The sequence below is a fragment of the Podarcis filfolensis genome, assembly GCF_964270895.1.
Source record: "Podarcis filfolensis genome assembly, chromosome: 16".
Taxonomy (NCBI): domain Eukaryota; kingdom Metazoa; phylum Chordata; class Lepidosauria; order Squamata; family Lacertidae; genus Podarcis; species Podarcis filfolensis.
The window spans coordinates 27253697-27275942 of NC_139620.1; the positions used below are offsets into that span (position 1 = coordinate 27253697).

Consider the following 22246-nt stretch of genomic DNA (forward strand, 5'->3'; position numbering starts at 1 on the left):
TGCCCAATCTCATGTCCTGGGAAGCAAGGAAAAGATTTTAACAGCCAAAGTCGGTTGCTTCCAGGTAGATGCAAGCTTTTATAGGTGGTTTTGCCCCATGCCCCCAACAGCAGCCAGGTGTATCATTTTCTATCTGTGTCTCTCCATGCCTGACTTCACCTGCCATGAGCTTGCTGTGAAAGGTACAGAAGCAGCAGCACTAAAAAAAATGGAGGGATCTTCTTCTGGTAGTATTATGGAGGTTGTTGATGGCTTCCTGCAAATGTCGTTCAGAAGCATTGGTGTCACTGTGGAGGAAGAGCATAGCAGTGCTCTGTCTACCCTAAGACCAGTTCATGTCAGGGACTGGGCAGTGGAGGAATGGTGGAGACCACCTCCCCAGCCTGACCCTTCCAGAGAAGAAGAAGACAGTTCAGAATTACAGCAGGGGTTTGAGGCAGGTCACAGCTCAGAGAAAGATGATGGGGGAAAGTTGGGAAATAATGGGAGAAGAGGAGGGGAAAGCAGAGCCTGAGCAGCTGGTTGACATGTTATCACTAGAAAGCATTCCAGACCCACCATCTCCCAGAACCCGGCGAGCCTTAAAAGTAGGAGAGCAAAGGACTCAGAAGCAAAGGGCCTTCAGCTCCACCCTTAGAAGAGATGGCGAATGAAGAAGGGGAGGGGAGATTCACTTGGGGCAACGCCATTATTCTAAGAGGCTGAATTCCCTCTCTCTGTAAATATTGAATAAAAAGCAGATGATAAGGAATTTTCCTTGTCTTATCTGTTTCTGGCAACCTGCCCTGGGGACTGGTTCCTCTGCTGCCTGACAGTTCATGAGCTTGATGGCATTCTAGGACTTCACACAGTCCTTGTGACAGGGAAAGCCAAAAGCAGCTAGAGATATTTGCATACAGGTCCAGGAATTTGCCTTCAAGTGAGAGATATAAGAGAAGAGGTGTTAAGATAGCAGGATGAGAAGCAAGTCATGGGTGTCCTTGCTGCAATGTTCTGGGTTCCTGTGGTTTTGTTCCTGGAGACACTTCTCTCAGGTGAGGTTACTTCAGCGAGACAGAGAAGAGTTGTATCAGTTCTCACTCAGGTGGTCAGGTAGGAAAAGGAGAGAAATTCAGTTTTGTTTGTTTTATAATGATGAACTACCTAACGGACACTTCTCAAACCGATAGACAGCTATCATTTGAAAGGCACGCTTCTCTGATTTGTGCAACGCAGTTCCGCAGCCAAAGAACACATGTACCAAGCTGCATATATTTGGGAGAACTGTATATCAAAATATTGACAAAAATAACATGAAAAAAATGCATCATGTATTTGTCCATGTTAGGCAAAACCATGTACAAAAATGTTCATATCGAGAGAAATTAAAATGGTGGTGAATTGAATTTTTGCAAAGATTACACACACACACACACACAACAGCTAATTGTTTTCACAATATATTTTCTTAAATATGAAATTGCTGTGGAAATGTGGAGATCTGAATTTAAGAAAAGAAAGGCAGAAAGAAAAGTGACCGATGAGTCCATCTCCAGTGGTCAGTAACATTCCCTATTATTTTCTTGCAGGTTCAGAGTCTCAGGTTATTGTTGTGACTCAACCAGCCTCAATGTCTGTATCCCTGGGATCAACAGTGAAGCTCGCATGTGCTGTGAGCAGCGATTTACAAATCAGCAGCGAGAGGGTGAGATGGTATCAGCAGAAAACGGGTTCCCCACACTTTCTCTATCATTATTACACCAGTAGTGACCAGGGCAGGGGCTCTGGGGTCCCAGAGAGATTCAGTGTCTCCCCTGATTCCTCCAAGAACCTCTGGAATCTAGTGATCACCGGAGTTCAAGCCGAAGACGAGGCCAATTATCACTGCAGTACATGGGATGGCAGGCCAAGCGCGCAGCACTGTGATCCATCTCTATGGGGAACTGAGACAAAAACCTCTTACTGTCTCGCAGGGCACCAGCAGGCAACTCTGAATACAAGGTTGTGCAGCTGTCTAATGCCTTCCTGAATGACTAGTGATTTGATGGTTGTTCTGCACTGCTTTTGAAGAGTGTTTATTATTATTATTATTATTATTATTATTATTATTATTATTATTGTTGTTGTTGTTGTTGTTGTTGTTGTTGTTGTTGTTGTTGTGCGTCGAGACCCCACAGCCACCCCCTCGTTGGGAAATAACTCACACCAGGACACAGATATTAGGTTTATGTTACTGGGCAAATTTTGGCCACAACTTTATTGAATTACAGAATGTGAGCGGTATTGGCTTAGGCATTGATTGAACCCGACTATATCTGACTCCTGCCCGTTGTGCAGGAAGTCCAGTAAGGGTAAGCCACCAGTAGGGGGAGCCCTGTCGATGCGAACCAACTCAAGCTCCCCCTGGTTTTCCCGTGGGGTCATGTCAAGGCCCTAGCCCCCAGCTGGGCTTCGGACAAGATCAACACCCCCGGATTCCTTTAACGGAATACCCTTAAGCTTGGAGGGGCAGGTGATGGCTACACCTTCCCCACACAAGGTCACATAATGCCTAACCGCAACCCTAATAAAGTTGTGGCGATTGCTACGAGGTAGGCGAAAACCAAGTGGCCAGTGCCAATTTGCCAAGTGGAAAAATTCCTACCAGGCTCCTCGGACAACCAAGGAGACCAACCGAAGTCCATAGCAAGGCCAGTGCCTAACCTGCAAATAGGGAGGGAGGGCGGGTGATTGAGGATGTGAGCCAAAGATGACGTCCTTTGGCTCGCTCCTCGGTTTAAACTGTCTCGGCCATGCCCCGCGGCCAGCGGATTGGCTGGCCAGGCTCTGACGTGACCGGGACCCCCCAGGCAACAGGGGACAAAGTCCCCCGCCCCCGGTGGGGAGTAGGTGGCCATGCGGTCCACCACAACTCCTCCCCACTGGGAAGCGGAGCGGATTTATTATAAAAAATGTTGCTCTTCTACACCATCCTTTGCAAGAGGATAGCGTACTTTTATAAATGTTTTTGCCTTTGTCCCCACCACTCCATGGGACGCGGGTGGCGCTGTGGGTTAAACCACAGAGCCTAGGACTTGCCAGTCAGAAGGTCGGCAGTTTGAATCCCCGCGACGGGGTGAGCTCCCGTTGCTCGGTCCCTGCTCCTGCCAACCTAGCAGTTCGAAAGCACGTCAAAGTGCAAGTAGATAAATAGGTACTGCTCTGGCGGGAAGGTAAACGGCGTTTCTGTGCGCTGCTCTGGTTCGCCAGAAGCGGCTTCGTCATGCTGGCCACATGACCCGGAAGCTGTACGCCGGCTCCCTCGGACAATAAAGCAAGATGAGCACCGCAACCCCAGAGTCGGTCATGACTGGACCTAATGGTCAGGGGTCCCTTTACCTTTTACCACCACTCCATGCATGAAAAGGTTTCATTAAAAACCAACGAGCAATTAGAAGAACACAAAGTTGTGAATATTCTCTCTGAGATGAAATCAGGAACGCTCTTGGTTTAAGCCCACAAGTGAGCAATGATGCTTAAACAACAGCCGAAGAATAGGAAGCCTGTTTGCATGCATTTGAATTTTCCTCTTTGCTGTCTTAAGTGCGAAGAGGAGAACTTTGTTTTCAGAGAAGCCTTTATCTCAAGAAGCCAGTTTTCTCCCCATTTCCCAATCATGGCCTGGGCTTTTTTCCTTCTGATCCTCTTCAGTTACTGCACAGGTAAAGGAAACTGATTTCCTTATGTAATCTTTTTCTGTAAATATATTCTTTCTCCCAGGCTCTTCCCCTAAGCCAATGTTTCCCAAAATTGGGTCTCCAGTTACTTTTGGACTAGAATTCCCCTCAGAATATATTCCTCTATGCCACAGGAGCGGCAAGGATCCTAATTGCTAAAAACTGGAAAAAAGAAACTGTGCCAACAACAAAGGAATGGCAAGACAAACTGTTAGAGTATATTGAACTGGCTAGATTAACAGAGGCAATTAGAGATCACACTAGACAAGAGTTTCAAAAAGTATGGGGGAAATGCAGAGAATACTTCACAAAACAGTGCCCTAAAATACATACCTGGACTTGTTTCGATTCATGTCTGCAGGAGCCTTTGTGGATATTTAAGTTATAATTAGAAAAATCTTAATAACTATTCATAAAGGAAACAGTTTATAAGGAGTAAATAAGGAGGCCAGATACAGGATAAAGGAAGTCTTTTATTTGGTTGTTTGTATTGTTGTATGTTATGCTCACTGTATGTTATGTTCACGTTTAATGAGAGTGGATTTGCGTATTGGGGGGTGGGGGGGTTGTGTTACAGTGGTACCTCGGGTTACATACGCTTCAGGTTACATACACTTCAGGTTACAGACTCCGTTAACCCAGAAATAGTGCTTCAGGTTAAGAACTTTGCTTTAGGATGAGAACAGAAATCGTGCTCCAGCAGCACGGCAGCTGCGGGAGGCCCCATTAGCTAAAGTGGTGCTTCAGGTTAAGAACAGTTTCAGGTTAAGAACAGACCTCCAGAATGAATTAAGTACTTAACCTGAGGTACCACTGTATGTTGTAAATAAAATTCCAATAAAATTAAATTTTAAAAAATAGACTTCCCATCACCTCTGACTGCTCTTGCTAGCTAGGGGTGATGGGGGTTGCAGTCCAAAAACATCTGGAAACCCAAGTTTGGCAAACACTGGGCTAGGTCCTAGAGCAGTGGCGGGGAACCAGTGGCACTCCAGATGTTGCTAGACTCCAGCTCCCCTAAGCCCCAGCCAGCATGGTCAATAACAAGGGATGATGGGAGTTGTAGTCCAGCAGCTTCTGGATAGCCACCAGTTCCCTATCCCTGCTCTAGGTCCTAGAGTGCCTAGCCCATCATTTCTGACCACTGACCATATTGATGAGAGTCCAGCAACATCTAGAGCAGTGGTTCTCAACCTGTGGGTCCCCAGATGTTGTTGGACTACAACTCCCATCATTCCTGAGCTCTGGCCTTGCTAGCTAGGGGTGATGGGAGTTGTAGTTCAACAACATCTGGAGACCCAAGGTTGAGAAAGGCTGATCTAGAGGGCCACAAGGTTCCCCCTCCATTATCTAGACCAGCGTTTCCCACACATGGGTCTCCAGCTGTTTTTGGACTACAACTCCTGAAATATACTCGGAGTCGAGTGTGGATTTCATGCTCTTTATTCAGCTCATAGTAGTGAGGAATGAAGGTTCCTCCAAAATATCTGCTTTATATACATTATTTACACAATGGGCCGCACGTGATTGGCTAATTCAGGGATTCCCCCATGGGCCAATCAGGTTGCGGATTCACTTCCACCTGGAGCTGGATTGGGTGGCTCCTGCGGACCAATCAGACTGCTGCATTCTGAATCCTATTGTTCTAGGACCAATCAGACTGCTGCCTTTTGGATCCTATTCAACTCAGTACATAACAACTCCCATCATCCCTAGCTTGCAGGACCAGTGGTCAGGGATGATGGGAACTGTAGTCCAAAAACTGCTGGAGAGCCAAGTTTGGGAAACCCTGATCAAGGCCTTCTTCGTCCCCCTTGGCTTTCTACCCCTTTGTCTTTGCTTGAAGTGAAAACCTGCATGGTGCCTATGCTTTCTTTCAGGGGGTTTGGCCCAGTTCGTGTTGACTCAGCCACTGCTCTTATCAGCATCCCCTGGAGAAACCATCAACATCTCTTGCACCAGAAGCAGTGGAAACATTGCAAGCTATGCTGTCTCCTGGTATCAGCAGAAGCCTGGCAGTTCCCCCAAGCCACTGATATTTGGCTTCAGCAGCAGATCCTCCGGAATCCCAGAGCGATTCTCCGGTTCCTTTGACGAGTCATCCAATTCTGCCACCTTAACCATCTCCAACCTCCAAGCAGAAGATGAAGCTGTGTATTACTGCTTGTCGTACGACACCCCTGAACAGCCTACCATGTTTGCAATACAACCGTACACAGGAATGGGAGAAGAACTTCCCGAGAACGGATTTTGCACTTTCGATTAAGGCTTGCTGACTTACAATTGCAGGAATGGGAAATATTTTAAAGGTGTTAAGCTTATGAAAAGCTTTGTGTTTTTGCTTGTAATCTGATTGTACCTTTCTCTGGTTTCTCAACACATCATTCTGTCTGCATGTTGTAAAATTGTAAAGGTCCTAAAATTATCTATCTATATATTACAATAAAGAGTTTGTGAATGTTTATTCAAAACCTGCCAAAGAGTCCAGTTCATTTTGTTGCTTCTTCAAATATTTTGTAAAAGGTTCCCATTCATCTTTAAAATCCCAGTTATTCTTGTCACGTAGTTTGTGTGTCATAATGTTTTACTGTTTTTATGTATGTGGGAAGCTGCCCAGAGTGGCTGGGACAACCCAGTAAGATGTGTAGGTTATAAATAGTAAAAATTATCATGATGGAATGGGACGTCCCTATTTTCACTGGAGAAATGTTGGGGGGGTCTGCCATTGCTGCTACATGGGTGATGGATTGAAGAAAAAGAAATATGAATTGTCCCTGCCCCATTGCTTGACCAATCATGGCTAGGAGTGGCTAGGAGCTAGGTGGACTCATAGATATAAATAAAAGTGTAGACATGTATACACAGGGCAGCTTCTGTTTTGACTTGAAATGTTCATTTTGGACTTCTCAGAAGTAAAGGTAAAGGGACCCCTGACCATTAGGACCGGTTGTGGCCGACTCTGGGGTTGCGGCGCTCATCTCGCTTTATTGGCCGAGGGAGCCAGTGTACAGCTTCCGGGTCATGTGGCCAGCATGACTAAGCCGCTTCTGGCGAATCAGAGCAGCACACTGAAATGGCGTTTACCTTCCCGCCAGAGTGGTACCTATTTATCAACTTGCACTTGATGTGCTTTCAAACTGCTAGGTTGGCAGGAGCAGGGACCGAGCAACGGGAGCTCACCCCGCTGCGGGGATTCGAACTGCCGACCTTCTGATTGGCAAGTCCTAGGCTCTGTGGTTTAACCTACAGTGCCACCCGTGTCCCTCTTCTCAGAAGTACGTAATGGCAAGAACCAGGCGTGGGGAGTGCCAGCCCACAATGTCTCCCCCCGGAGATGTGCCAAAACCAGTCTCCAGCTAAAACAAACAAACAAACAAACCACTGCTAACTACTCAGAACACCAAAAGCTTCTGCACTTCTCTTTTTGCATTGCTCAATGTCATGGGTAGGCAAACCAAGGCCCGGGGGCCGAATCCGGCCCAATTGCCTTCTAAATCCAGCCCGTAGACAGTCTGGGAATCAGCGTGTTTTTACATGAGTAGAATGTGTCCTTTTATTTAAAATGCATCTCTGGGTTATTTCTGGGGCCTGCCTGGTGTTTTTACATGAGTAGAATGTGTGCTTTAATTTAAAATGCATCTCTGGGTTATTTCTGGGGCATAGGAATTCGTTCATTCCCCCCACCCCCCCAAAAAAATATAGTCCGGCCCCCCACAAGGTCTGAGGGACAGTGGACTGGCCCCCTACTGAAAAAGCTTGCTGACCCCTGCTCAATGTCGTATTTTGATCCTTGGTGCACTGACTCCCCACCAGGTGGCCACTTTGAAATCATGGCACAAAATTAGAACTTTTTGTTCCCAATGCTGTAGTTGGTGATTCACATGCACATACCTCTGTGTGCATGGCTAGCTAGGTGGCCCAACTACATTTCACTGCACTCTCGGTTCTGAAATCCCTTGGGCCACCCCTTCTACACCTGCATATTTGTCCTGAACACCTGTAGCATGATATCCTGTGCAGATACAGTGTGGTTTCCCTTTTAACATAGCGCATCTTGAACTTTTTCAGGCCCCGTCTTGTGGTTTCCCCATAATCAAATACCAAAAAATCTACTCCGATAGGCAAACGTGTGACATTTCTTAAGCCTCTGCTGCTGTAGAAATGTTGAAGGGATGGTAATAAATAAAAGAATGAACAAGTAAGTAAGTAAGTAAGTAAGCAAGTAAATAAATAAATAGAAATACATACATACATACATACATAAATATACATATTAATATTTGATGTTTTTCTATGTTTTACATTTGCTGTAAGCTGCTCAGAGTGGCTGAGGAAACCCATCCAGATCGGCAGGGCATAAATAATAATAATAATAATAATAATAATAATAATAATAATAAAAAAATAATTGACCAAATTTAATAATAATAATAATAATAATAATAATAATAATAATAATAATAATAAAATAATTGACCAAATTATATAATAAAATAATAATAATAATAATAATAATAATAATAATAATAAAATAATTGACCAAATTATATAAAATAATAATAATAATAATAATAATAATAATAATAATAATTTGACCAAACTGCAAGAGGTGGTGGAAGATAGGAGTGCCTGACGTGCTCTGGTCCATGGGGTCACCAAGAGTTGGACATGAGTAAACAAGTAAACAACAAATAATAAAAATAATAAACATAGTGGCAGTGGCACCATGTAGCCAGTAGGTGGCAATGTTGTCTCATACACATTTGCTTAAGTGGCAGTGGCACCATGTAGCCAGGAAGTGGCAACGTTGTCCCATACACATTTGCTTAGGCTACATCAGACACAGCTGTTCCACTCAACTATCTGTGCTGTAACAGGGTCTTGCCTCAAACAGCCCCACTTCTGCGTTTTCCTGCAAATTGCAGGATAGTCCATTGCCATCCTTTTCTATTGCATGCATTTACTCCTCAAAAGCTTCTCTGTGATGGAATTGTTTTAAAAGTCAAGAAGGTCTTTGCAATTCAGATTAAAGACACACTAGAAAACACAAACACAAATGCTTGCCCTATGTTTGGCTGCCAAATGAGCCCCATCAGCCGGTGATCCAACTCAGGTCTTGCTCATGCCTACTCAGAAGCAAAGGAACCCCCCCGGCTGTCACTATTTTTGGGGTGGGATGAAATCTCATCCTGGGAAAATTCAGGTTGTGCGATTATAATGGATTGGCTGGTCTTCTCCTGTATACCTGAAGGAGCGTCTCCACCCCCATAGTTCAGCCCGGACACTGAGGTCCAGCACCGAGGGCCTTCTGGAAGTTCCCTCACTGCGAGAAGCCAAGTTACAGGGAACCAGGCAGAGGGCCTTCTCGGTAGTGGCACCCGCCCTGTGGAACACCCTCCCTTCAGATGTGAAGGAAATAAGCAGCTATCCTATCTTTAAAAGGCATCTGACGGCAGCCCTGTTCAGGGAAGTTTTTAATATTTAACACTGTACTGTTTTTAACACTTGATTGGGAGCCGCTCCGAGTGGCTGGGGAAACTCAGCCAGATGGGCGGGGTATAAATAACAAATTATTATTATTATTATTATTATTATTATTATTATTACCCCATTTCACCCACAAGACTGGACTTTTTGAGAAGGAATTGATGGGGAAGTGTACTGCATAATGCTTGCTTAAATCACCTAACCTCCAAATCAGGAAGCTATGCAGAACTGGCAAAATTAACAGCAAAATTAAGAGAATCTAATGATGAATGTTTTCCGGAAGAATGGGTGCCTTTTCTGAAGTACTTAAAGAAATATTATAGTATGATGAACCCGAGAGCAGGATTTGAGCTAAGAGCAACAGAAGTAATTAGATTATAATACTGTGGTTACGATTTAAAAGACAGAAGGGGAGAAACAACTCGTTGGAAAACGGGGTGGGAAGTTGACAAAAGTAAGAGAAAAGACAAAATTGTGATTTGATTGTAAATGTTAAAAATGTTGAAATTTACTAAAATATAATTGGGGGGAAATAATCACCTAACTTTCCTGCAAACCAATCGGAATGAAGGAGTTTGTTGACGCCCAGGAAAGTGGGTGCAAGTTTGCTTTTCCACTGGTAGCTATGTTACCCTGCATTGTTCCAGGGACATTAGTTTCCCCCCAAAAAAATTTTTTTATTGGTTTTTACAATATTAACGACAAACAAAACACAAAACATAGAAACATAACAAACATAAATCATAACCTTATTGAAAATAACAGTTATTAACTTTGTAAAGCGACTTCCTCGTTTCCCCTTAGTTGAATTTCATTGCAAATCCTTATAACGGTTTTCCAAAACCCAATTTTTATACACTTTAAATTGAACATTAACATCTTTAAATCTTCTCCTTATAATATTAAACACATTATTTTATCAGTTAACATAAATAGAATCCTAAGCCCATTAAATACCTGGAAGCTATTTCCGATTAGTTTAGCTTAACAAATTTAAACAAATCCCCCTCCCACTAATCCAGGGACATTAGTTAAAGGGCAAGACATTTGCATGAAGAGGAAGCGCCCTTGTCGTCTGTGGGTTTAAGAGAGTTCTGAGAAGATGCCAATCAAAATCTATTTTGCTTCAGGAAGAATCTCTGCTTCCACCCAAGATGCTTCGAACAATTCTTCTCCTTTTCATCCTTGAGTCTTTAGGTGAGGGACATGACATTGATGCAAGGAAGAGAAATCCCCTATAGAAACCTTGAGTTGCCTAATGCATGGGTGGGGCACATTTTTCAGCTTCAGGGCCACATTGCCTTCTGAAGGACCTTTCAGGGGCCACATGGCCGTGGTAGGTTAAGCCAGAGGCAAAAGTGGATGTGAACTCTGAATGCTTTGTACAGCAAAGACCAGAGGTTCCCTCTCCATCCAGTGAAGTGAGAGGAAACTTCCTAGAGCACAAGCAAGCCAAGCAAAAGTATTCGAGGTAGAAGGGGAGCAGGACTGGCTTGGGAAAAGCCCAAGAGGCATTGAGGTCCACCTTCATCCCCCAGTCCTGAAGTTTCCCTTCCTTCCACTAATGCAATGCTTGCAAATGTTTGGTGTCACCGTTTACTAAGTTCTCCCCTGCCTCGTTCTCTTCCAGGTTCCAGTGCCCAGCAGCTGCAGCCCTTGAAGTCCTCAGAGACTGTGCCTCAAGGTGGGACCATCACCTTGTCTTGCGGACACAGTAGCGGGATGATCACGGATGCCCTCTACCCACAGTGGTTCCAGCAGAAAGAAGGGCAGGTTCCACGCCTGATACTTTACCAAACCAGCACCAGGCCATCCGGCATCCCAGCCCGTTTCTCCGGGTCCAAGTCAGGAAACACAATGTCCCTGACCATCACAGGAGCCCAGGCAGAAGACGAAGCTACGTATTACTGCTGCGTGCTGCATCCAGGGGTGTCTTGCACAGCTGTTCATTCAGATGGGGAAGTGAGGCAAAAACCCTTTTAGCAGAAGCTATCTAGAGTTACTGGGACGTGGGTGGCACTGTGGGTTAAACCACAGAGCCTAGGACTTGCTGATCAGAAGGTTGGCGGTTCGAATCCCCGCAACGGGGTGAGCTCCCGTTGCTCAGTCCCTGCTCCTGCCAACCTTGCAGTTCAAAAATACGTCAAAGTGCAAATAGATAAATAGGTACCGCTCCGGCGGGAAGGGAAACGGCATTTCTGTGCGCTGCTTTGGTTCGCCAGAAGTGGCTTAGTCATGCTGGCCACATGACCTGGAAGCTGTACGCCGGCTCCCTCGGCCAGTAAAGCGAGATGAGCGCTGCAACCCCAGAGTCGTTCCTGACTGGACCTAATGGTCAGGGGTCCCTTTACCTTTTATCTAGAGTTACTGCTGCACTCAAGTCCAGATTACTGGCTCCCCACAGTCATAGAAACATGGAATCATGGAATTGTAGCGTTGGAAGGGATCCCAAGGATCACCTAGCTCAGTGTTTCCCAACCTTGGGCCTCCAGCTGTTTTTGGACTACAACTCCCATCAACCTTAGCTAGCAAGACCAGTGGTCAGGGATGATGGGAATTGTAGTCCAAAAACAGCTGGAGGCCCAAGGTTGGGAAACACTGACCTAACTCAACACCCTACATTGCAGGAATGTGCAGATCAAACCTGCAACCTTGGTGTTACCATCAGCACCCTCTAATCAACTGAACTATCCAGTCATCTGGTTAAAGGTAAAGGTAAAGGAACCCCTGACAATTAAGTCCAGTCGTGAATGACTCTGGGGTTGAATTCAGCTCACACTTAAGGGCAGACCTACCCAATTTTCTCTTCCCAAAAACAACACATGAACTGCAACACGGCCTTCCTTTGAAATTTGCTGCTCTCTGAATTTCACAATGCAGTTCTCCAGCTGAGTATAACTGCAAGAAAGTGCATTTGCTAGGGCAAAGTGTGCATTTTTTAAATGGCATATATTCGCGAATGCAACATTAGCATTGCATTATGTGAGGGGAAATGCAAATATATATATATATAGCATATTAGGGAAAGTGCAAACAGAGAAATTCACGGATGAATTTTCAAAGGGAATTTTTAAAAAGTCAGAACAATGTGGAATTGTAGAGAATTGAATGGAAAAATGAAAAAGTGAGACTGACAGATTTGTCTGTTCCCACTGCAAAGTGGGAGTAATATCTACCTAGGGTTGCCATATTTCAAAAAGGAAACTTTGTTGAGCTTTTTTTTTTAGGAATACCCTAAAAAAACACTTTTTAGGTGTGGGCAATCTGGACCTGTGGATGTTGCTGAACTACAACTCCCATCATCCCTGGCCATTGCCTATGCTTGCTGGGGCTGATGGGAGTTGTAGTTCGGCAACATCCCAAGGGCCAAATGTTCCCCATACCCACTTTAATATTTAAAGCAGGTTCTGGATCTCAGCCCCAGCAAAACCTGGCTGCTCCTTTAAATGAAGCCCTGTATCAAATAACCTTCAGGACCGGGACCCCCAGCTGGGAAGTGTATTTAAAAAGGGAGATGAATGCAAAAGGGCGGTAAGGGCGAGGGCAGTAGCTTCAGGGCTTGCACTGCACATGTGTCCAGAGCTCCACAAACCTACTAATTTGGCAGCTGTTGTGGACAGCTTTCATTTGTGATTCAGTGTGTTTGCTTTGCTGTCTGCTGGATATACCAGGAAGGAGGTGGAAGTCTTACAAGATGGTGAGCAAGGGGCAGGGACTAAGGGGCACTTTTGCATAGGGTTGGAGGGATGCCGCTGATTTAGGACCCCCTTTTCCTTAAGGAGGGGAGCATGGTTTTCGTATTCACAGCTGTGCCAGGATTCTAGGGAGAGCTCTTACTCTGAGGCCAGAGGAGGTTCCAGGGCTCTGGCTGGGAAAGCCTTTCCCAGTGCCAAAGTTTAGCTCTTCCTAAATAATACCTTTGAGTGCAGAGAGAATCTCTCTCCTACAGAAGAAATCATCTGCATGCTTACCTTAACACAGAGCATTTAAACTGATGCTTAAGGGTCTGTGGAAAGCAGACTTTTTGATCTGCAAGCCTCACTTCCATATGCATTGATGGACTGCGGTTGCGAGCAGGCTGTAGCTATAGGGGTGTGTGCATGTATACTCTGCACATGCCCAGAGACTTGTTTCCTCTTCCTCCTGCGTCACATTCAAAACAGGCTCTAAAGTCAAGCAAGAGAAGGCTTAGATTATGGAGAAGGAATTCGAGGTTGTAACGTGTGTTATTATTCTCAGATAATACCAGAGTCCCAGCTAGCTGCAGAAGTGACTGCCTCCGTTTTCTCTTCCTACTCTACTACTTGCAAAGAGGCAATGAGAAAATTATGCACAGTTTCTGGGTCGATACCTTAGATCAGGGATGTGTTCTTCTAGATCCCACCAGACCATTGGGCATGCGAGCTGGGACTGATGGTCGCTGGAGTCCCATAACCTGTAGACCTCGCCCTTCAGCCTGAGGGCCAGATGTGGCCCTCTAGACATCTTTAGGTGGCCCTTGGGCCACACCCCTCACTGGTCCTGCCTGCCCTGCATCCTCTTCTAGTGATTACCTATCTGTCTGGGGTGTGTCCTTGAATGGCAACCATGCCTTTGGTTTGCCTGTATGGAGAGTGGGGTGTGTTTGGCCACACCCACTTCTGCCACAGTCATCCATTGGAGGCCAACAGTAGGGGGCGCCAGAGTCAATGACAGAAGGAGCCAACTAATTCTTGTTTAGTCCCCATCTTCCTCCCTGCGGAGTTGTACAAGGGCAATACTGAGACTGAGGGGAAAGGTGGCAGGGAGAACCACCCCTTGGTCTGGTTGAAAGTAAAAAGTGTTATAAGAAAAATACCTCTCATTCCCTTATCTAGAGTCCCTCAGGAGATCTCTATCGGTCGGAGAGAAAGCAGAGGCCAACCGGAGTACATTGAAAGCAAAGCGGCCACTAAGCCTGATTAAGGAAAATAAACTGTTGCAACAGGGTCCCCACTCACCACACGCAGGAGGGAGGAGAACCCTGAAAAATGGCGCGCAAGCTCCTATAAAGACTTTTGAAATTGCCCACCCTGTAGCGCAAGACCACACCCCAAAACACCATACATACATCACAGAAGGAGGCGGTCTCCAGCAGAAATTTGAGAGTGTTGCTTCTCTTCTGTCTGCTAGGGTACCTGCCTTAAAAAAGAAAAGAAAAGAAAAAAAATTGCCTTAAAAAGAAAATTGCCTTAAAAAAGAAAAGAAAAGTAAAGGACCCCTGACAGTTAAGTCCAGTCGCGGACGACTCTGGGGTTGTGGCGCTCATCTCGCTTTATTGGCCGAGGGAGCCGGCGTACAGCTAGCATGACTAAGCCACTTCTGGCGAAACCAGAGCAGTGCATGAAAATGCTGTTTACCTTCCCGCCGGAGCGGTACCTATTTATCTACTTGCAGTTTTTGGGGTGCTTTCGAACTACTTGATTGCATTCCTTTGAGATGATAAGCACTTTAGTTCCTGAATCTCTTACACATATTGATAGTTTAACAGATACTTGCCAGACTGTATTTGCAGGGAGGTGTAAGCCCCTACAGTCCAAAGACAATTGGAAAGCTTTTCCCATTGCCTTCCTCCCTGCAGAGAAATAGTTGAGGTCAATTTGGGAGAGTCAAAATAGCTTCAGGATTGCTCTCCTGTACAATTTCAGACACGTGGTTTCAGGGTGGATTTGATTTAAGTCATTTTTTTTTACAGAAGGACTCATTCTTGCTGGTATAATCTTAATATTTACAACCAGATGAAGGTTTCATTTTTGGAATAATAAATTTTCAGAGTAGTCTTTACAGTTATATCAAAAATTACTTATTTGGTTATACTATTAGAAATACATAGACAGATAATTATGAAATTATTGTGAGGTTTAATAAGCCAATTGTTTATATTTGGACAACTTTTCTGCTGTACTTTATTGGAAGGAGAAAAATAATCATTTCCTTAATAACAATTTAAACTATTTATTTAACTAAAACAGTAATATTATAGCATATGTATCCATGTTTGTTAACTGATGTGGTTAAACTTTTTTTTTTTTAACTTAAACTCTGAGTTTTAGCCCACATGAAAAACTTTTTAAAAATCCTTATTTCCTGGTGAATAACCTTTGGAGTATAATGTAACTTAAATCAAAAACTATCTTTAGAAAGATTTTTCCTCCAAAAGCATTTTATTTTAAAAATCCAATTTATATAAAAAAATCCGATTTAAATTTAAAAACCCCAGTTTATTTTTTAAAAAATCAATGATTTTTATCCACCCTGCGTGGTTTTTATACTTATGGATGTGTTTGCCTTGTACATTTATGAACATTTATTCTATATTTGAGACCTTAGAATTCTTATAACAAAAGACAGGCAGGGGATGAGAGGCTGAGGTTAGTGGAGCAGTGCCCCAAAGTTTAAACTTCTATTGCATTAGAATGCAGTTCCTTTGAGGTTCCTCCCAAGCCAGGCATGTGAGCTGCAAAAGGTTCCTTTCCCCTGCCCTAGAGGCTGCCATGTACACAGGGAAAGGGAGAAAATCTATGAAATTCTGTGTCCCTCGAGGGGTGTTGCTAATATCCGCAACTAATAAACCACAGGCCTCTGAAATTCAGAGCGTTAGTCTGCAATCCTAAACTCACTCGTTGGAGAGTCAACTCTCATGGCGCTGATTGAGACATCCCTCTGTGCCACGAACACACACAGGATCCCAGTTAAGAGAGTCTTTCTTGAGTACATAGTTGACTAGACTCAGTTAAGATTGCACACATTCCTTTCATTGTCATGTGATAAGCTCACAGGATTTTGGCAAGTCTTTCCTGGTAAGTGCATACATGTTTGCAGAACTGGGGCAATTAGAAAGATAAAGCGTTGATGGAACAATGCCCCGAATTTTGCCATTTCTTTGGTTTTTGTTCTAGCAGGGGAAAAGGGCTTCAGATGTTCCAAGAAATAGTTTGCAAAGTATAAGTACTAGGAACAGATCACTATCTCTGTGAAAGCTTAGGGTGGAGGGTGATGTTGTGAAATGTTACATAGTCCCTGCATTAAAAGTCATGATTGGGGGGAGAACCTAGACTTTTGCCCATCTTGAAGTTTATGATAAATTTCCTTTTCCGTTTATTTACTAAAACCTTTCTACCTGTTCTTCATCCTAAAAAGGCTCCCAGAGGCACTTTCGTAAGATCCATATCAGGTGAGATAGATACACAAGGAAGTGGGAATGGGGAGGGAAGAGGAAAGCAAGCGAACTCTTGAGGTTATCAGATTCTTACAATGACTGTCCCCAGCACTGTGGAGACTACTTGTACCTGGGTTCACGTGGGAACAAGCCTAAAGTCTAACATTTTTTGTTGGCGTTTTCGCTTCTACTCTTCCCACACCGGGCTTAAAAAAACCAAACCAGTTGGTGCTGGTGATTGGAGACCTTCACATTCCTCACCGATGCAACGCTCTCCCGGCCAAGTTCCGAAAACTCCTGGTTCCTGGGAAGATCCAGCATATCCTCTGCACGGGGAATCTCTGTACCAAGGAGACCTACGATTATCTACGGACGTTGGCTGGGGATGTCCACGTGGTCAGAGGGGACTTCGATGAGGTAGGGGCACAGCTTCAAAACTTTGTTACTGGCTGCTGTCGCAGGACCCCCCCCCCCAATCATTCAGTTTGTACAAACTCGGCACACACACACTCACACACAACATACGCTACGCGTCTGTTATAAATTCATAGAAAATCAACCATACATTGGATCTGCACCGTTCCACTTTTATTTTACTCCATGAAGGAAGGACTACAAAATGGGAAAGGTTTGATACAGGACAGCCATAATCCCTTGAGCATACCAGCACGTACACAGGAGCCCTACCCAGTTGGCATGACAACCTTGATGGTCCCAGACAGAAGACCATCCAGGTCACAAAGGACTTGCATATGGGAGCGGCTTCAACATGGACTGGAACAAAGGACAATGATCAGCTCTTCCCTCTGGGGGCAGGAAACTGCCAGCTCCCCTTTGGAAATGACTCATGGGGAGGGGAAAAGGAGGGACCAGCCAGGTGACAAGATACTCAGGTTACCTCCACAACTCCTCCCTCAACCCCTCCTTTTTGTGATGTGTCAATGATGTAGTCATGATGTAGTTGTGATGTAGTTCTAGGGGTGTAGTTCAGGGGTTTAGTAACTAATAAAAGTTGGGGTCTTCTGTTATACTGGGCTTCCATTTTGTTTCACCTGGTGGCAGGTGGGAGTCCTGTCGTGACAGTCTTCAATAAAAACCAAGCCTACTGGCTGCTGTTTTGCTCTGGTATTCCTGGCTGGTGTCTTTGTTTTTTTGTCCAAGAGAGCCCTTGGATTTCTCCGTTAACACTGCCAGTCTGGGAAGATGTAAATGGGCAGCTCCTCGCAAGTCACATTTCCACCATATGTCTAAAACACTGTGATATCCCTTTAAACAGTTATGCTTTCTCCCAAAGAATCCTGGGAGCTGTAGTTTTAGAGTGTCAAGAGTTGTTACAACTACAATTTTTAGAGTTGCCTGCCCGAACTACAATTTTCAGAGTTGCCTGGAAAAAACCACTTTGGGAATTGCAAGGGGAATAGGGGAGTCTCCTAAAACTCACCCTGAACAAACTAAAGCTCCCAGAATTCTTTGGGGAAAGCCATGACTGTTTAAATGTACGGTGTGGCCTATATAATAATGTGCAGCCCCCTCCTGGAGAATTATACCTGGGGGTGGTAGAAGAGACTGCTTCCTCCATGTACCTGTGCGGGCAGCCACCCCCCACCCTTGGTACAATGTACAGTATCTTTCCCAATCCTAGTAAGTTAGTGTAGTGTTCAATGGTGATGAGACAACAGTTTCTCTGGTTGGAGATGCAAGATGATGGCTTTTTCTTTTCTTTTTTTCTAAAAATTATATTAAATTTCTGTTTTACATTTTGGAATATTCAATTAAGCAACCTTAATATCAATGACTTCCCTTCTCTTTCCATGGTACATTTTGCAGATCATAAATCCCTGCATATTTTACAAAAATTCCATTATTACATCCATCAAAACTTATTTGCACTCTTGAATTTATCTTAATGCTGCCCATGTTTTCAAAATATACACAATTTCCCCCCATATATTCAATAAACATTTTCCAATCTTCTTTAAACATATATTCTTCTTGTTCTCTTATTCTATATGTTAAGTCCGCAAGCTGTGCATATTCCATTAAGTTGCCATTCTTCTTTAGTTGGGACTTTGCTTGTTTTCCATTTTGGGGCTAATAAAACACAGGCCGCAGTAGTGGCATACATAAACAACCTTTTCTGACACCTGGGAATTTACGTCTGAATTATCCCCAACAGAAAGGACTCTGGGTTTTTTTTATTGTTTTTTTAAGTACTTTTAAACATTCCCCTCCCCCCAATTCATTATGAATTATTTCCCAATATGCCTTTTCTCAAGAGTTAGCTCAGAAATAAATATACTAGAAGGAATGCTGTGTGTATTTATTTAAAAACGAAGGGGTCTGACCTTGTATTGTTGATTCTGACCTGTGCATCGGTTAACAATTAACCACCTCCTCCTTTTCTTTTTCTTTCTTCAGGGAACAAGTTACCCACTGCAGAAAATAATCCTGGTCGGGCCATTCAGAATCGGCTTGATCCATGGCCATCAAGTTATTCCCTGGGGCGATCTGAACAGCTTGGCCATTTTACGCAGGCAGCTCGATGTGGACATCTTAATTTCAGGTCATACACACAAATTCGAGGCTTTAGAGCACGAAAACAAGTTATATATCAACCCAGGATCAGCCACAGGAGCTTACAATGCCTTGGACAGGTGAGACGGTAGATCTTTCAGCTGATTCATCTAGCACAGTATTGCCTATTCTGGCTGACAGCAACTTTCCAGGGTTTCAGGCAAGGTGTCTCTCAGTCTTACCTGGAGATGCCAGGAATTGAACCCAATACCTTCTGCATTGTTACGGAAAAGTCTAGGTGTGAGGCTGCTCAGTCACCCAGCTCGTTGGGCAGAGCCCGCGGGTCCCTGCGGAATAAAGGAAAGAGTCCACCCAACCGGAGCAAATAGCTGTAGACCAAAGTTTTATTGCGCAATAGGTTCAAAGAGCAAATTTGAACCCCGAGGATGGGGTGACAAAGACTTTTAAAACTTTCCCACCATATCCCAGAATACAGTTCGTACAGCATCATTGCTACATCACTGACATGTCACAAAAGGGGAGGGGTTAACCTTGGCAAACATGTCCAAACAAGTCCTTGGTACAAGATTAGCATAAGCAGACATGGCAGGGCAAGACTCAGGTATAAGATTAGCATAGACAAATATGTCTTAAGTACCCACCACCCAAAAGTACAATAGAACTTCCTTTGCATGTCTGGAGCCTGAGGCGAGTCAGGTGATGAGATTTGGCTTCCCTTGGCTAACAATGAGCCGAGCAATTGTCACCTCTGGGAACTTCCTGGAGTCCTTTTTCAAGGGGAAAATAGCTTTGGAATGGAGGAAACTGGGAAAGGAGATGATTTTATATTATTTTTAAAGCTAGGTAACTTCCCTGAGCTGTCAAGTTGGAAGGATACATTCAGGCATAATATTTGTAATATTTAACTTTAAAGATGTGCCCCCGCCCCCGGTAATTTCCGTAGCAGCATGCAAAGCAGATGCTCTATCCTTGAACTATGGCTCAGGTCAGAGGAATCCATGAGGGAATGCATAATATGTGCATTTGTGAAATGTACAGTGTATCCTGGTTTCCGAACAAATTGGCTCCCGAATGTCGCAAACCTGGAAGTAAGTGTTCCGGTTTGTGAACGTTTTTTGGAAGCAGAATGCCCGCTTTGGCTGTTGGCATTGTTTCCAGGGCCAATCCGAAGCCGCGCCTTGCTTTGCGAATGTTTTGGAAGTCGACTGGACTTCCAGAATGGATTGAGTTTGGGAACCAAGGTACCCCTGTACAGTTGTACCTTGGGTCTCGAACGCCTTGGCTCCCGAACGAATTAACTCCCCAACGATCAAAACCCGGAAGTGAGTGTTCTGGTTTTTGGAAGCCAAACATCTGACAGGGCATCCGTGACTTCTGATAGGCTGCAAGAGCTTCCTGCAGCCAACCAGAAGCTGTGCTTTGGTTTCTGAATGTTTTGGAAGTCAAATGGACTTCCAGAACGGATTCCGCTTGACTTCCAAGGTATGACACTATTCTATAACCTGCCTATAACCTTCTTGTTTAGACATTCCTTCCGAGATGTTTAGGAAGCTGAGGTGATTTTAATCTGTTTTAGTATTTTAACTTTTGTATGTTTCAAAGGATGGTTGTGAATTTTTATTGATTTATTGATTTATATTTTTGTATACTGCTTTGAGGGTTTTGTTTTGTTTTGTTTACAATCAAGCATTGTATATTTTTTTATGAAATAAAAGAAAACAAATATTCTGCAAACAGAAAATTCTGCAACTGAATATCTGAACGCAGAATTTTAGGGCATTATTCCCTCCCTACGAGGCTCAGACTGACCATGTACTTTGAAGAAAATCTGCAATGTCCTCTATTACCGTATTTTTCGCTCTATAGGACGCACTTTTTCCCCTCCAAAAATGAAGGGGAAAAGTGTGTGCATCCTATGGAGCGAATGCAGGCTTTCGCTGAAGCCTGGAGAGCGAGAGGGGACGGTGTGCACCGACCCCTCTCGCTCTCCTGGCTTCAGGAAGCTATCCGCAAGCCTGCGGAGCCCGGCGGGAGTTCCCGCGGTAATTATCCATTAGCTGGTGCTGGTAATTTTTTTTTGAGAACTGCTGCATCATTTCTAACACAAATTATTTTGTGACTTCCAGAAACATCACTCCTTCCTTTGTACTGATGGATATCCAGTCCACCGTAGTTGTGACTTATGTGTACCAGCTCATTGGAGACGATGTGAGGGTGGAAAGGATTGAATACAAGAAGCCTTAAATGAAGCTGCCTTCCTTTCAGATGCTTCTTGCCACTGACAGTTTTGACCATTCATAAATGCAAAGTGGCTGCACATTACTGGAGCATTTCAGTTGGAATTTTGTGCTTGTAACTGCTTGTGATCTCTTTCAACTGAAACATGTAGGAGCAATAAACCTGTTGCAAAATGAACTATATTTCTTTAAAAAAAAGAAAAAAAAAGAGGAGGATAGGTTTGGAAATGTCATACAGTGGAGTCTGGACCATTTGAGCAAATGGTCCCCTATCCCACCATCCTCTTTTTTTTTAATAAATTTTTTATTGGTTTTTTAACACATATTAAAAGACAATACAAGACAATACATAAACAAACAAACATATAAACACGTATAATTTCTTAACATTTTTTCCTTAAACCTTCTTTCATCGACTTCCCCATACCTCCCTTTTCTGCATCCCTGTTTTAAATCTTTCCAGCAACCCCTAATTTCAATTTATAACACTTTTTTCCCTTTAAGTCCTTTTTCTCATATCCAATTGTTTGTCCCTGCAATTCTATTTTGCCTGACCCAAGACATTTTAACACTCATTAATTTTGCAACAGTTCTTAAAATAAACTTTAAATTTCTTCCAATCTTCTTCCACCGTCTCTCTCCCTTGGTCACGGATTCTGCCAGTCATCTCCGCCAGTCCCATGTAGTCAATCACCTTGGTCTGCCATTCTTCCAGTGTAGGTAGTTCTTGTGTCTTCCAATACTTTGCTAAAAGTACTCTTGCTGCTGTTGTAGCATACATAAAAAACATCCTATCTTTCCTTGACACCAATTGGCCCACCATGCCCAGGAGAAAGGCCTCTGGTTTCTTCACGAATGTGCATTTAAGCACCTTTTTCATTTCATTATAAATCATTTCCCAGAAGACCTTGACCCTTGGGCACGTCCACCAAAGATGGTAAAAAGTACCTTCAGTTTCCTTACATTTCCAACATTTATTATTGGGCGTGTGGTAAATTTTTGCAAGCTTGACTGGGGTCATGTACCACCTATAGATCATTTTCATAATGTTCTCTCTTAAGGCATTACATGCCGTAAACTTTATACCGGTGGTCCACAACTGTTCCCAGTCAGCA

The 22246-nt window shown here is 43.9% G+C and overlaps 1 protein-coding gene and 1 gene segment (V, D, J or C); both read left to right on the forward strand.

The window, feature by feature from the left end:
• Positions 1-5066: 5066 nt before the first annotated feature.
• LOC310750938 (immunoglobulin lambda variable 6-57-like) lies at positions 5067-5961 on the forward strand. The segment is given in 2 exons: positions 5067-5070; positions 5576-5961.
• Positions 5962-12805: 6844 nt separating this feature from the next.
• On the forward strand, positions 12806-21309 carry LOC310751375 (vacuolar protein sorting-associated protein 29-like). The gene is made up of 4 exons (XM_083590720.1): positions 12806-12879; positions 16585-16776; positions 18778-19013; positions 21021-21309. The coding sequence occupies exons 1-4, from the start codon at positions 12877-12879 to the stop codon at positions 21136-21138; spliced, it is 549 nt and encodes a 182-aa protein (XP_083446846.1). The 5' UTR covers positions 12806-12876; the 3' UTR covers positions 21139-21309.
• Positions 21310-22246: the final 937 nt, after the last annotated feature.

What these genes read in the sequence shown, in the direction of transcription:
- LOC310751375 (XM_083590720.1), top strand. An exon ending in TCAGAGGGGACTTCGATGAG is followed by an intron (nt 16,777 to 18,777) that starts GTAGGGGCACAG and finishes TTCTTTCTTCAG; the next exon opens with GGAACAAGTTACCCACTGCA. An exon ending in GCTTACAATGCCTTGGACAG is followed by an intron (nt 19,014 to 21,020) that starts GTGAGACGGTAG and finishes TGTGACTTCCAG; the next exon opens with AAACATCACTCCTTCCTTTG.